Source organism: Trachurus japonicus, chromosome 14 (assembly GCF_045865225.1).
Source record: "Trachurus japonicus isolate A0001 chromosome 14, Traja_1.0".
Taxonomy (NCBI): Eukaryota; Metazoa; Chordata; class Actinopteri; order Carangiformes; family Carangidae; genus Trachurus; species Trachurus japonicus.
This window is the reverse complement of record NC_140920.1, coordinates 10,104,090-10,116,628: the sequence shown is the minus strand read 5'-3', so window position 1 is coordinate 10,116,628 and position 12,539 is coordinate 10,104,090. Positions and strand designations below refer to the sequence as shown.

The following is a 12,539-nucleotide window of genomic DNA, read 5'->3' as shown; positions in this document are numbered from 1 at the left end:
TTGCTGTCTGTGTCTCAGCTGAGAGCTTTTATACTCACCGACACCACCCCTGTCCACAGACCAGAGCCCCCTCCCTCAGCTCACGCCCCCGACATGCTGATGGAAACTACTAGAATATCTATTCGTGGACGACATAGCACTCGAATGGAATCCAACAGGAAGGCCCTCCCCACTGACAGCTGCCCTGTGCACTGCTGAACCTGCCTCCCCCCTGGTTTGTGTAACTCCCCCTCCCCTCTGTAGACGTCCCATAGACCTAGAAGAATCTGGGAGGTTGATGGGAAGTCAGCTTCGGCCTGATGAGCTCATACACACACACAGAGACTTAGTGAGTAAGTCTGAGTGTGTAAGATAAGATGATCCTGCTATTTCTAACATAGCTCTTATAGGCTATGATGTGATGTACAGCAAAGGCGATGTAACGCTGTCAACAGCCTTATTTTAAATACACAGTTGAACGACACCAACACATAAAAATACCATTACGAGTTTAAAATCCCCAAAAACTTCAAGTCAGGATTCCAGTTTTGTTCCCCGGTGAGACGCTCTCACAACTTTGTCTACACGTAGTCCACAGTATTCATCAACGCAAACTATTCACAGCTGGATGTTATCTGATCGGCGTTGTGATGTTTTCAGGGACCCTCATGTTATTAACGTCACAAACGGGGGAATTAATAAGCTGTGGTTTCTCCGAGCTACTGACAGCCTGTCAGGCTTTTATTGCAGCGGCGTCTGGCTCTATTGTAAGTCACTACTACTCCCACCAGCATCACACTGGCACCGAGATACTGTATTTATAAAAGGGTTGTTTTAAAACTAAACCTCACTCCCATCTATAATTAACTTTCAGATGTCCATAATAGCATTTCTCACAGTCAGATGGGTAATTAAAGATATCCACAATCAGTTTCCTACTTGTGAAAATTGTATTTGAAGACATCTACAAATCTGATCGTACCAGTCAAAACTAAATTTGAGACATCTAAAGGTTCTTAAAATATGTAAGTGGTCACTTTTATGGTAATATAAAGACTGGAAATGTCTAATTCAATTATTTTCTCTTCACAATGAACATTAGAGATCCACAATCACATTCTTTCCAAGAGAAAGGACATTGTTTCAGCCGGTCTTGTGTGTTGGGCTTTCATTTTCCGATGCAATGAATTTCTGACATAAACAATCCAGTTGTTGATGGTTTAAATTTTAATTTCAGATTCTATAATGCAACTTTGAAACTTTGGAAAGCTCAGTTCAATTTCATTATCCACCCCCAGGCCTGGTCACTGCCAGACCTATTGAATCAAGAAATCACTTCAATAGAACCTGTCTGACAAAGTGAATAGGCTAAGAGATCTCAAAAAGAAACCTATCGTGCTTAGAAAATTCAATAACAGATGAAAGAATTCAGTCTGGAGAGTGTTATAAAGCAATTTCTAAAGCTTTTGGACTCTAGTGAACCATGGTGAGAGCCCTTACCCACAAATGGAGAAAGCTTGGCACAGTGGTGAAAACCTTTCCATGAGGGGCCACTCTACCAAAAATACTCAGACAGTGTATTGATGACTCATCCAGGAGGTCACAGAAGAACCCAGAGCAACTTCTAAAGAAGGCTTTACTTCTTGCCTCAGTTAAGGTCAGTGTTCATGATTTACCAGGTGAAAACCACTGCTGACAAAAAAGATTACAAAGGCTCATCTCACTTTTGCCAAAAAACATCTGGATGGTCCCCAAGACTTCTGGGGAAAAAAATCTGTGGACTGAAAAGATAAAAGTTGAACTTTTGGAAAGGTGTGAATCCCATTACATCTAGTTTAAAACGAATACAGCATTTCATAAAAAGACCATCATACAAACAGTTAAATATCATGGTGGTAGTGTGATGGCTGCTTTGCTGGTGTAATTGATGGAACCATGAATTCTGCTCTGTACCACAAAATCCTTTGTGACCTCAAGGTCAAACACATCAGGACACATCATCAGTGAGATCATTGGGTGTTTCAGGTCTTGCAGCAGCAGACATCCTCCCTCAGGCGACCCAGCCAGGGTTGATCAGGCCCTGGCTTGAGTCCCAGCAGCGTTGGCCCACTTTTCAGACCTCTTGATCTAAATCCACCGGGAGGCCCTCTCAGCAGCCTCTGAGGTGGACTTGATGGCTCTCCTCTTCGCAGCTGCAGAGAAGGGTGTAGATCTTGCACAAGGAGCGGGCAATAAAGCCTCTGCACCCCACCTCAACTGGCTCACAGCGAGCTTTCCAGACCCTCCTCCGGCACTCTTTGGTACTTGAGCTGCTTGCGCTCGTTGGCCTCTTGCATGCGGTCCACCCAGGGGACTGTCAGTTCCAGTAAGAGGACCTGCTCAGAGGGGGGAGATGTCAATACCAGATCTGGCCTCAAGGACGTTCGTGTTATGCACTCCGGGAACTTAAGCTGCAGTCTGGTGGCACACAGGCTGGCTGATGGTGGAAACATACTAGCAAGTCCACCTCTGAATGGCTTAAAAAAACAAAATGAAGGTTTTGAAGTTACTGAGTACAAACTTAAATCCGATTGAGATGCTGTGGCGTGACCTTGAGCAGGCCGCTCATGCTCCCAAACATCCAATGTGGCTGAATTAAGCAATTCTGCAAATAAATAGTTTTCCAAAATTCCTCCACAGCGATGTGAAAGGCTGATTGGCAGTTATCACAAATGCTTGATTGCAGTTGGCACAACCAGTTATTAGATTTAGGGGGTAATTACTTTTTAACATAGAGCCAGATCATTTAAAAACTGCATTTTATATTTACTCTTGTTATCTTGGAAGGTGGCAAATACTTTTTCACAGCACCGTATAATTTGACATGGGTTGGATTAGGGGGTGGTCTGATTTAGATGTTGACATTATAACAAATAAGTATACAAAAACAAATCCTGATTTTCTAAAGTAGTCAGATAGAGACCATTGACTTTCTCTTTTAAAAGTGGGTCTACCGAATATTATATTTCTATCCAGCTCACACAAATGATTAAATAACATCTGAATGTAAATCATAGCTTTTGGCTGCTCATTTTTAGTAATGTGAAGTCATATGCGCCTTATTTCATGAAATTATCTGAATAAATTAAATACAAGGAAGTTCACAAAAGTTCAATTTCAACTGTCATAACTTATTATTATGAATTAATATGTATAAAATTAACTCAGTAGTGTTGGCTGGTTACATTTCTGTCAGTAACACTGTTATATGTGGAAACTGTTGTAGATCACCAGAATTTCATACAGGCCCAACTTGACTTGTGATTTGCACATGTGACTTACAGTAGTCCCCTCTCTGCCTGATGGTAGTGAGCTGTCGTTATCGAAACCAGCTCCAGTGGTGCTTTATCTTGCTGTGACAAGTTAAAATGTCCTCTGTGAAAAAGTTTATTGGGCTTTCAGCTTTACAGACATGCAAAAGTGTCATGTGCAAGTGTTACAGGGGAATGTCTATCCTCCCTTTTCACAGGGAAAGAAAGCAATAAAAAGTAAAAATGAACATGAAAATGTCTGATTGTTTTAATTTAGAGATTTGGAGGTTCTTTAAAGACCTAACTCAGTTTTTCCTTATTTAGATAAAAAACAAAAAACTATCTTATCAGACATTCATCATCACAGCATCTCAACCGAAGGATGTGGTGTTGGTGTTGAGATATTCCCTAAAATAGAGTGGAGTTACAGTTGTCCTGCTGTTTCCATTTACACACACTGATAGGTTCCCATCACTGCCCTCTGTAGGCAACAATCTGCACAGCGCCTACATGACAACAGAGGAAAAAAAGGACACACGTAGGATCATTTCTCCATTTGTTTCAGTTTATTGTCAGGTATAATAACTTGTACATTACAAAGAATGACGTGTAGAACCAAAGGGGCAATGCTATACTTTGAGTAAATTAACAAGTTTGCAGAGTATCATAGTTGGGTTAATAGGTCACACTGGGAATGCAAGACTGCAGCGTCAGTGACATGAGACTGGACGAATGGTAAGGAAGACTTAGGGTAATCCCTGATTGTTTCGCCAGTTTGTTTACTGTTCTACTGAAGCTGGACACAGAGGAGGCGTCACAGATCTGCCGCCGTCTCTGCTATGCTGAAGTTACACGAATGGTCTTTCTGAAGCCTGTAACTAGAAACAGAGTGCGACCCATCGTACAAGGGGTTAGAGTAGGTGTTAGCTGGGAAGGTTACAGTAGAGATAATAACGGACCATCCATCCTCCTCACTGAGGGAGATGTTTTGGTTCTGCTTCAGACCACTCCCTCGCTCCTCGGTACAGGCAGAGCTGCAATGCAATGGCGTGCGTTCAATTCAACCATTGCTATAGGCAGGTGGGGGGAGGGGGGATACCATATACCATGATGGCAGAAGCCTCAGTTCCACTGGCTTAAATCAGAGCTTCTTAAACACACAGCAGCACGTCTACACACTGCTCGCTAAAGTAAAAACTTTGCCACGACAACAATCCGACTGCGTGTAAAACATGGGAATACATCTGCAGCGATCTCATCTTCAGAGCATGAGTCAACTGCTTTACAGGTCATGATCATAAATAAATTAAATAATAAATAACCCCAATAAATAAACTTATAAATACAGTAGATCCATAAATAGCTGTGGTCAACACAAATGTGTGCATGGAGGCTTTTTGCAGACAGTTTTTCCTGTACAGTACCATACAGTAGCCATAGACCCAGGCTACGGAGGATACACATGAACTATTACCTCACTGGTCATTGCAGAGGAGGTACACACACACACACACACACACACACACGCATACATACACACATACATACGGATGCAAGCACTCACACAGGCACCCATACACTCACTCAAAGAATTAGCAGAATCAACATAATCATTTAAACGGGGAAAAAGAGTAAAAGTACATAATTAATGTTTTCTCATCATCCCATTCTCCTCTGTATACAGGCGTCTGACATACTGTACAGGTCAGAGGTCAGAGGGAGCACAGATGCAGCCCGGCATCTTTCACTATGACGACGACGACGACTCTCTCTCCTACGAGCAGCAAGTCTCTCCTGATGCATCATGCTAATAAACAAACAAACCTCCTCAAACTATATGGAATATACAGTGCATAGTTTACAAAGCCAGAACTTAAAGGAGTTTACATCTATACAGACAAACCTATACAATACAATTTTCATCATAAAAAAAAGTTCCTGTTTTTTTTTCTCTTCTTCTTCCTTTTCTTTTCTTTTTTTTTTGCTTCCTTTTTCATCCACCGACTTTTCTTTTTCTTTTGTTCTCACGTCTGTTGATCTCTGTGCTTCAGTGAAATGGAAGTCTTTGGGGAGATGAGCACATGATAAGGGGGAAAAAAGTCTCTGAAATGTACAGTAAGCAAATGATGTGTCCTCTTTTTGTCTTCCACTCAGCTCCTATTTCTAGGATATCTATATATATATATATATATATATATGTATGTATATATACGTATATATTCATATAGTGTATAGTTTCTCATGATTTCATTTTTGGTTGTAATGTGGAAGAAGAGAAAGAAAGTGCTAACATACAGCAAGATTTGTTCTTTGGGCTCCACCAAATAATTTCTGACATGTGGTAACCAATTTCCTCAAATATGTTGGATATGTGAAGACATGAACAGTGACACCCAAATTCAAATGTGCTCTATCGAAATACGTCTCTCCTCTTTGATCCAGGCTCTGTCTGTGTTAGAGAGGGTTAATGGTCGTGGGTCGAGGAGTTTGAGCCCCCGAACTGTAACAGCAGTCAGCAGTGTGTGGCCGCTGACGAGAGCTCGTTAAAGATAACATGATAACTGGACTGGAGCACAGTCAAATAAACAGGACTTCTCATCTTGCTTGTGTCGGTTTCCCCCTCCATTCAGAAGCCGGGGCTGTCGTAGCTGCTGCGGCTGTAGTAACTGTGGTGACTGCGGGAGCGACTCCTGCTGCGGCTCCAGCTCCGGCTCTGGCTGCGGCTGCGGCTCCAGCTCCGGCTGCGGCTCCGGCTGTGGCTCCTGCTGTGGCTCCGGCTGCGGCTGTAGCTGCTGTAGCTGCGGCTGCGGCTGCGGCTGGACCGAGGCGGGCTGCTGTCGTAGCTGGACGAGGAAGGGCTGGGCCGGTAGTACGGGATCGGCCGCTTCCGAGCACTGGAAGCAGGAGGAGAGAGGCGGTAGAGGGAGCGTTAATGTCAGACAAAGACGACAGATTGACGAGTTAGTGTCGATGGGATTTTTAACAGATGTTAAATGTGCATCGGATGTGGATGTGAATCACACGAGAGCGAAAATCAGAAGGTTGGTAGACCTAAGATGACAGGATCTGAAAGAGAGCAGCTATAAGGGATTAAAAAAGCTGTTCAGCCACACACACACACACACACACACACACACACACACACACACACTCACACACACACACACTCACACACACGCACACACAGAAGAAGAAAAGCGTGATGTTAGTTTAAGCTAAAGCTTAGATTGCCTTGTTAATAGCCACTCTGGAGGTGCTTCCTGTAAGATAATTAGCTGTTAGCTCCCAAAACAACCTCCTTCTTCTCAGCGGACGCCAACAACACCCAGAAGAAATCAACAGTCAACAGTGCAGGGAGAGATAAACGCTATCAAGGTATCCCTGCTGCTACAAGGTGCGCTCCACCTTGTCATTTGAGCAGCCTGGAAGATAACTCTGCCTCAGCTTTTGTCTCCTGTATCTGCCATGGGAAATCCACAGCCTGTGTGCACTAGGGGGTATCCGCTTAAATAAACCTTGATAGCGTTTTAATCTCCGTGTCCCTGTGTTACAACATTAGTGCATAACCACAGTGGGGTGCGGCATTAGAGTTGGTGTGAGTTTCTCTGTGTGAATTTCAGGGGAAGCAGATGAAGGAGCAGAGAGAGAGAGAGAGAGACGACAGGGTTACTCAGGGGAGCTCTGACGGGTTTTTGCTGTTCAGCCGAGCTTCAGGGGTCAGAATAGAGGGGTCCTGCTGCACGGCAACTGTTACCAGGGTAACAAGCCTGCAACAGCTCAGATCAGCAGCCTCCCGTTGTCTTGGCATCGGGACCTTTAGGAGGGGAGTAAAAGATGACAAGGTACACACATTTCACACATGACTATTTACACTTGCATGAGAAAGTACAGAGGAGACGCTTGAACAAACATGTTGTCACCAGCAGAGGAAGAAACAAAATACAAAATACAAACATACGCTCAACATGGAGGAGATTTGTGAATGAGTACGAAGCAATTCATTAAAATCAAACAGATTAAATAAATCATCATCATCTGAGACCTCACCATTTGATTTATTCCTGCTTATCTTTGATCTTATGGCCAATATTGGGATGAACAGTTTTGCAGCTTTTTATTACTTCAGTACCTATAAAAACTTGTTTGTTGAATTTATACAAAATAAATATACTGTACATGCAAACACACATACACATACTGTATATATACAAAGATACACTTATCCAATATATATCTAATCTGTGTCGCTGCCAATCAAACCAAATCTGCCAACCAGACATCCGCATCATCACCATATCCATCCTTCAGTTCCTCATTCTAACTTAACACAAGGAGTTCAATACATCTGAAAGTGTTTTGTTTTTTTTTAATTTCTGTGTTTTAGTTAGAACTGGAGCAACTTCCCACATTTGATTCATTTTGCTTGTCATTTTAGTTATTTAAAAAGAGTTTAAAAAAAAACACAACTTCTTCACTAACATGAGAGTACTGTTAAAGTTGTACAGAAAAGAAAATTGAATTTGATTCCACTCTGGGTCATAAAATTAGTGTAATAACTCATCTATCAGACGATGTAGGCCGAACTTTGTGCAAAATTCTATTTTTGATTAACTCCGGGATGAAAGTGTGATATTTTCCTTACCTTTAAATTATGGGAAATATCTAAACCACAGAGAATAATAAACTGTATATGAAAGTGTGTCATGTGTAAGTGCAGTTCATTTTCACCTGATATAAAAATCACTGCAGCTTGTTGTGTATACTGTAAATCTACATCCACCTCTCAGTCTGGACCACTGTGTTACCTGGTGATCCTGCGAGCTTCCATGAAGCTGGGTGAATCTCTTCTCCTTTTACGAATGGGCGAGTAGCTGCGTGAGCGGCGGCGAGCTCGACTGTCGGTGTCAGAGCGGTTTGGGCTGTCCCTTTCTCTGCACGGCACACAGACACAACCACCAGGAGTCAGAACAAAAATGGAACAAATATATAATCTGACAGAGAAGTGGAACAGGCAGGGAGCAGAGCGCCGGTGTGTTTCACCTGGAGTTGTTCTGTCTGTTGTGTGGGGACTTGGCCTTGCTGGGGCCTCTGTCTCTGGACGCGGAGTGTGAGGACGACCGCCCGCTGCTCCAGGAGCTGCTGCGCTGTCGGAGGTTGGGTTTGCTCCGCGCCTCCTCTTTCTTCCTGCCTGACGTGTGCGAGTGTCGTCCAGGAGACGCTGACGGGCTCCGGTGGTGCGCCTGACCTCGACTGGAGCGGTGGTGGCGCTTGGAAGAGTGTCCTCCTTTTGTCCTGGGGGTAATTGGTGGTATAAAAGAAAAAAGAAAAAAAAATCAAATAATTTTCCTCTCTCAGTGGCAGATCTGAGGTTGAGCCTTCCAGCAGTGATAAGAGCCGGAGAGATGTCGGCTGCGTGAAGAATACTCACTTTCTCTGGTGCCGAGAGTTCCTCCCTTTGTGAGCGTGGTTGTGCTGGGAGTGGGTCGAGTCGCTGCTGTGGGCAGGGGAGTGGGAGCTCTTGTTCTGGCCTCTCTGGCTCCCTCTCCTCCCGGGCGTCTGGGTCACAGAGCTCCCTACAGCCGCGCTCCTGCCGTCCACACTCCCAGCCTCTGCTGCTGCTGCCGCGCACGTCGGCCCCGTTTGGCTCCTGCTGGGGGCGCTGTGGAGCTTGTGCTCTCGGAGCAGAGCGGGCTGGATGCTTGCAGCACTAGCGGTCAGGAGATGGAGCTTCTGTGGAGAAATGATGACCAACAAAGGAAAAAAAGAAAAAAAAGAAAAAGGACAAAAAGAGCATTAGAGTGTTTTCTGGCTGGTGATTGAGTGCTACGGTGTACTTGCCAAAAGAAGGTAAACATCTAAAAGAAAAAGATCTAGGTTTTCTCCATATGGCTTATAGATAGTCCTCTATGGTGCAGCGCATGCAATACTTGGCATGCAAAACCATAATGAGTTGAAGAAATCATAATCGCAAAAACAAACAAAAAAAACTAGGAAGAGGAGGAAGAGAGGGAAAAAGTAAAAACAAAACTGTGAACCAAATAAGTTAAAGAGCAGAGGCAGAGAGTACAGAGCTACAGATTTTGTAGAGTAGAAAAAGAGGACTTCTTCAGTTATTTTAGTAATGGTTGAAAAAATAAACAAAACAGAAAGAGAAGACAACTTGACAGAACATCACAGAAATGGAAGGAACAAAATAAAGATCACAATTATTGAATCAATCGAATCAGAAAACAAATCGTCTGCTACTCAATTTTCTCTTTCTGGATTTTTTTTCCTGAAGACAATTGCTGAGATGTGAACAGCGACCCATTTTCTTTGTTTTTTTTTTAATGGTTACTCTTGTTTAACTCCCTTCTGGTTAACATCCACTTACCAATAAAGTGGTATTCCCTCCTTTAGTAGGTAAGGTATGAAGAAAAGGGAAAAGTGGGGCAACATAAGTGCATCATTAGATTCACAAAATGCAAGAGAAAAAGACACAAAACCCTTCCCTGCCAGTGACTCATGAGACAATGCATGGAAATCAATGGAAAAGAACTCAAAAGCAAAGAGGAAAACCACAATGTGCAGGGCGTCCCTCACACAGAGAGTAAATCCTCTGGGCCCAGTCGCCTTCCTAAACATCAGAGAGCAACTGGCTGGTGAGAGTAAAAGGTATTTTCTTTACCTTTTTTTTTCTCTCTCTCCGTGTCGTATCTAGAACTGGGAAGGTGTTATTTTACTCCCTGACATGTTTACAGGATAACTACCTCTGCTTTAGTGGTTACAATCAGTGCTTGTGCTCGTGGACTCTTGATACCAGACACTTACAGTTATCACAGTTAGTTTCCAGTAATGTAGTTCCAGGGAGCTGCTGCTTCATAACAGCACAGTGTGTGAGGTTATTACTGAGACTGACTCAGGTTCAGCCACATTTTATGGCCATCAGAGGTTATTCTGGGGGGGAAAGTACTAACATAAGAGAACACCCAGAAACACTTGAAAGCCCAGTGAAACTGCATTTAACTTATAAACCAATAAGAGTGTGATCGGATCCTTTTTCTTTTCTTTTTTTTTTTTTTTTTTAAATATACGTGTCATGAATAGACTCAATTAGCTTGAAGCTTGAAAATGAGCAAGGCTGGAAATATTCTGTTTTTCTTGTTCTCAATAAATCCCATGAAAGACCAAAATCAGCAATGTACTGATTCTACTGTGATGATGATACAATAGATACCTTACAGTACAGTCAATACACCTCACTAACACAGAGCTCCATTGTTTCCAAAAAAGTGAGACATGCTTTTCACACTGTGACACATTCTTTCAATTATAAAGGTGCTGTACACTCTGGTTCTGTAAATAATTCACTATAGCACCAAATGTGTATCGGTTCCCCATTAGCAGCCCCCTAGTACTGTACATGCTGCATTATGGTTCTGGATGGAAACATCGGCCTGTCAGTCAGTCCACTGCTTTGGTCCAGACTGAAATCTCTCCTCCACTATGGATTGCCACGAACGTTGGAAGAGATGTGAGTTTGCCAGTCCTCACAATCGTTAAACTTAACTCACACATCGATATCTGCCTCAGAATAACATCTGCAAACTTTGGTTTTCCGGCACCTTTATGAGACCAGAATTCTAATTTCTTCAATTCCTGCAAAATGAAACACACTCTCATCAGCCTCAGTTGTATTTTATAATTCTGGCTAGCAGACATGAGCGTGCTATAGCTGGTTAACAACAAAACTTCCGAATGCTAAGTAACATTAACATTAACTCACAGCATGTCTGTATCTATTATAAGTACAGCCCCACAGAGCTCACTGGCTGCTGATGCTTGTTTAAACATGAAACTTGCCTTTTAAAATATTCCATCTGGGCACTGACACATTGTTGATTTAGGTCTTTGCAAGGGAATTATTAACAGTTAGAAAACAGAGTATTGTAAGCCTTATCCTTTACACTGTGTATGGTAGAGAGGGTCAAACCCTATTTTAAGCATTCGACCAAAAAAAAAGAAGAAAAAAAAAAGAAAAACTTGGCTGTGTGATAAAGCAGGAGTTTAGGGACTGAAATATGATGCACAGTTCTACACTGCTCGTTCCAAGCAGGTCAGAAAAAGAGAGGGTGAATGTCCAAAAGGCCTTTTATATGAAACCAAACACAGCTGGCTCTTCCACATGCATTATCATGTCTATCTGAACTGCTCTGTCATCTACGATACAGCAAAAGCGCCGACTGATCGTTGCAGAAAGAAGAGCCGTTCTCCACCTGGGAGAAGACAACTAAAGCGGTTTTGTAAGAAAAGACACAACCACTGGTGTTTATGACAGTTGTTAGAAAAGGTTGTGGAAATCAATATGGTGAAAATCATAAGACGGATGTACCAATTCACCAACAAACAGAGAGATGCTGGACAAACAGGAATGCATTCTACCAAAACAGAAAGAAAAAAGGAAAAAATGGAAAGAAATGGACCTGGATAATAGAGCGGGATATTGGACTTCAGAATGAAGTTAAGGAGGAAAGAGAAAAACCAGAGATCTACGTAATCCAATCTTTCAAGAGTCAAATCATAATTGATGAAGTCAAATTAATTTGGTTAAAGACCATTGGTAAACAACAGAAAGAGAGAGAGAAAGAGAAAGAGAGAGAGAAACATTGACGTCACTCAGGCTAGGGTGCTTGTCACATTCTCATCTGCATAAAGATCACGTGCGTAGGCAAAGCATTACCTACCTTCCATTTCAATCAGTGACACGTATGCAATATCAACAAAAAAAGGAAAGAAAGAAAAAAGAAAAAAGGGAGAAAGGAATGTTCTCCGCAGCGAAATGGGAAAAAGACAATGACCTCTTTTAGTATCAAAGCTACATATTAGTCCAGAGACTAAGGAGAACTAAACAAACCAAAAAGTGTAAAGAAAATAGAGGGGGGAGAAAAACAAAAAAAAAACAAAAAAAAAATCCACATGGAATTTAAAATTAAAGTAAAATTAGAAACAAAGGATGAAACTAAAAATTAAAAAAAACCTACATGATTTGCTTTGTCTTTTTCGCTTGTACAAATGCAGCCATATTTGTATCAAAACGGGGTGGGGGTGGGTGGGTCAGTGGGTGGGGGGAGTAAAGGTAAGCGGATAGAGTTAATTGTCATATTAGTGGACATCCATGTAGAGTAGAGTAGCTGAAGGGAGGAGGAGGAGGAGGAGGAGGAGGAGGGAGGGGGCATGCAGAGCTGGCAGATATAATATGAAAGATAAGTGGGAAGAAAAATGCCAGGACAA

At 42.5% G+C, this 12,539-nt stretch overlaps 1 protein-coding gene across 3 annotated transcripts in view; it reads right to left on the bottom strand.

The window, feature by feature from the left end:
• Nucleotides 1-5,232: 5,232 nt before the first annotated feature.
• Nucleotides 5,233-12,539, bottom strand: part of srrm3 (serine/arginine repetitive matrix 3) — a 72,298-nt gene continuing 64,991 nt past the window's right edge. For 2 of the 3 annotated variants that reach the window (XM_085797369.1, XM_085797371.1), the window contains 4 exons: nt 8,698-8,999; nt 8,310-8,561; nt 8,075-8,200; nt 5,233-6,163 (listed from right to left, as the gene is read on the bottom strand). In XM_085797369.1, the coding sequence (XP_085653495.1) occupies nt 5,896-6,163; nt 8,075-8,200; nt 8,310-8,561; nt 8,698-8,999 (948 nt within the window). In that variant the 3' untranslated portion in view covers nt 5,233-5,895. The remainder of the gene's footprint in view (nt 6,164-8,074; nt 8,201-8,309; nt 8,562-8,697; nt 9,000-12,539) is intronic. The other variant, XM_085797370.1, reaches the window with a different exon arrangement.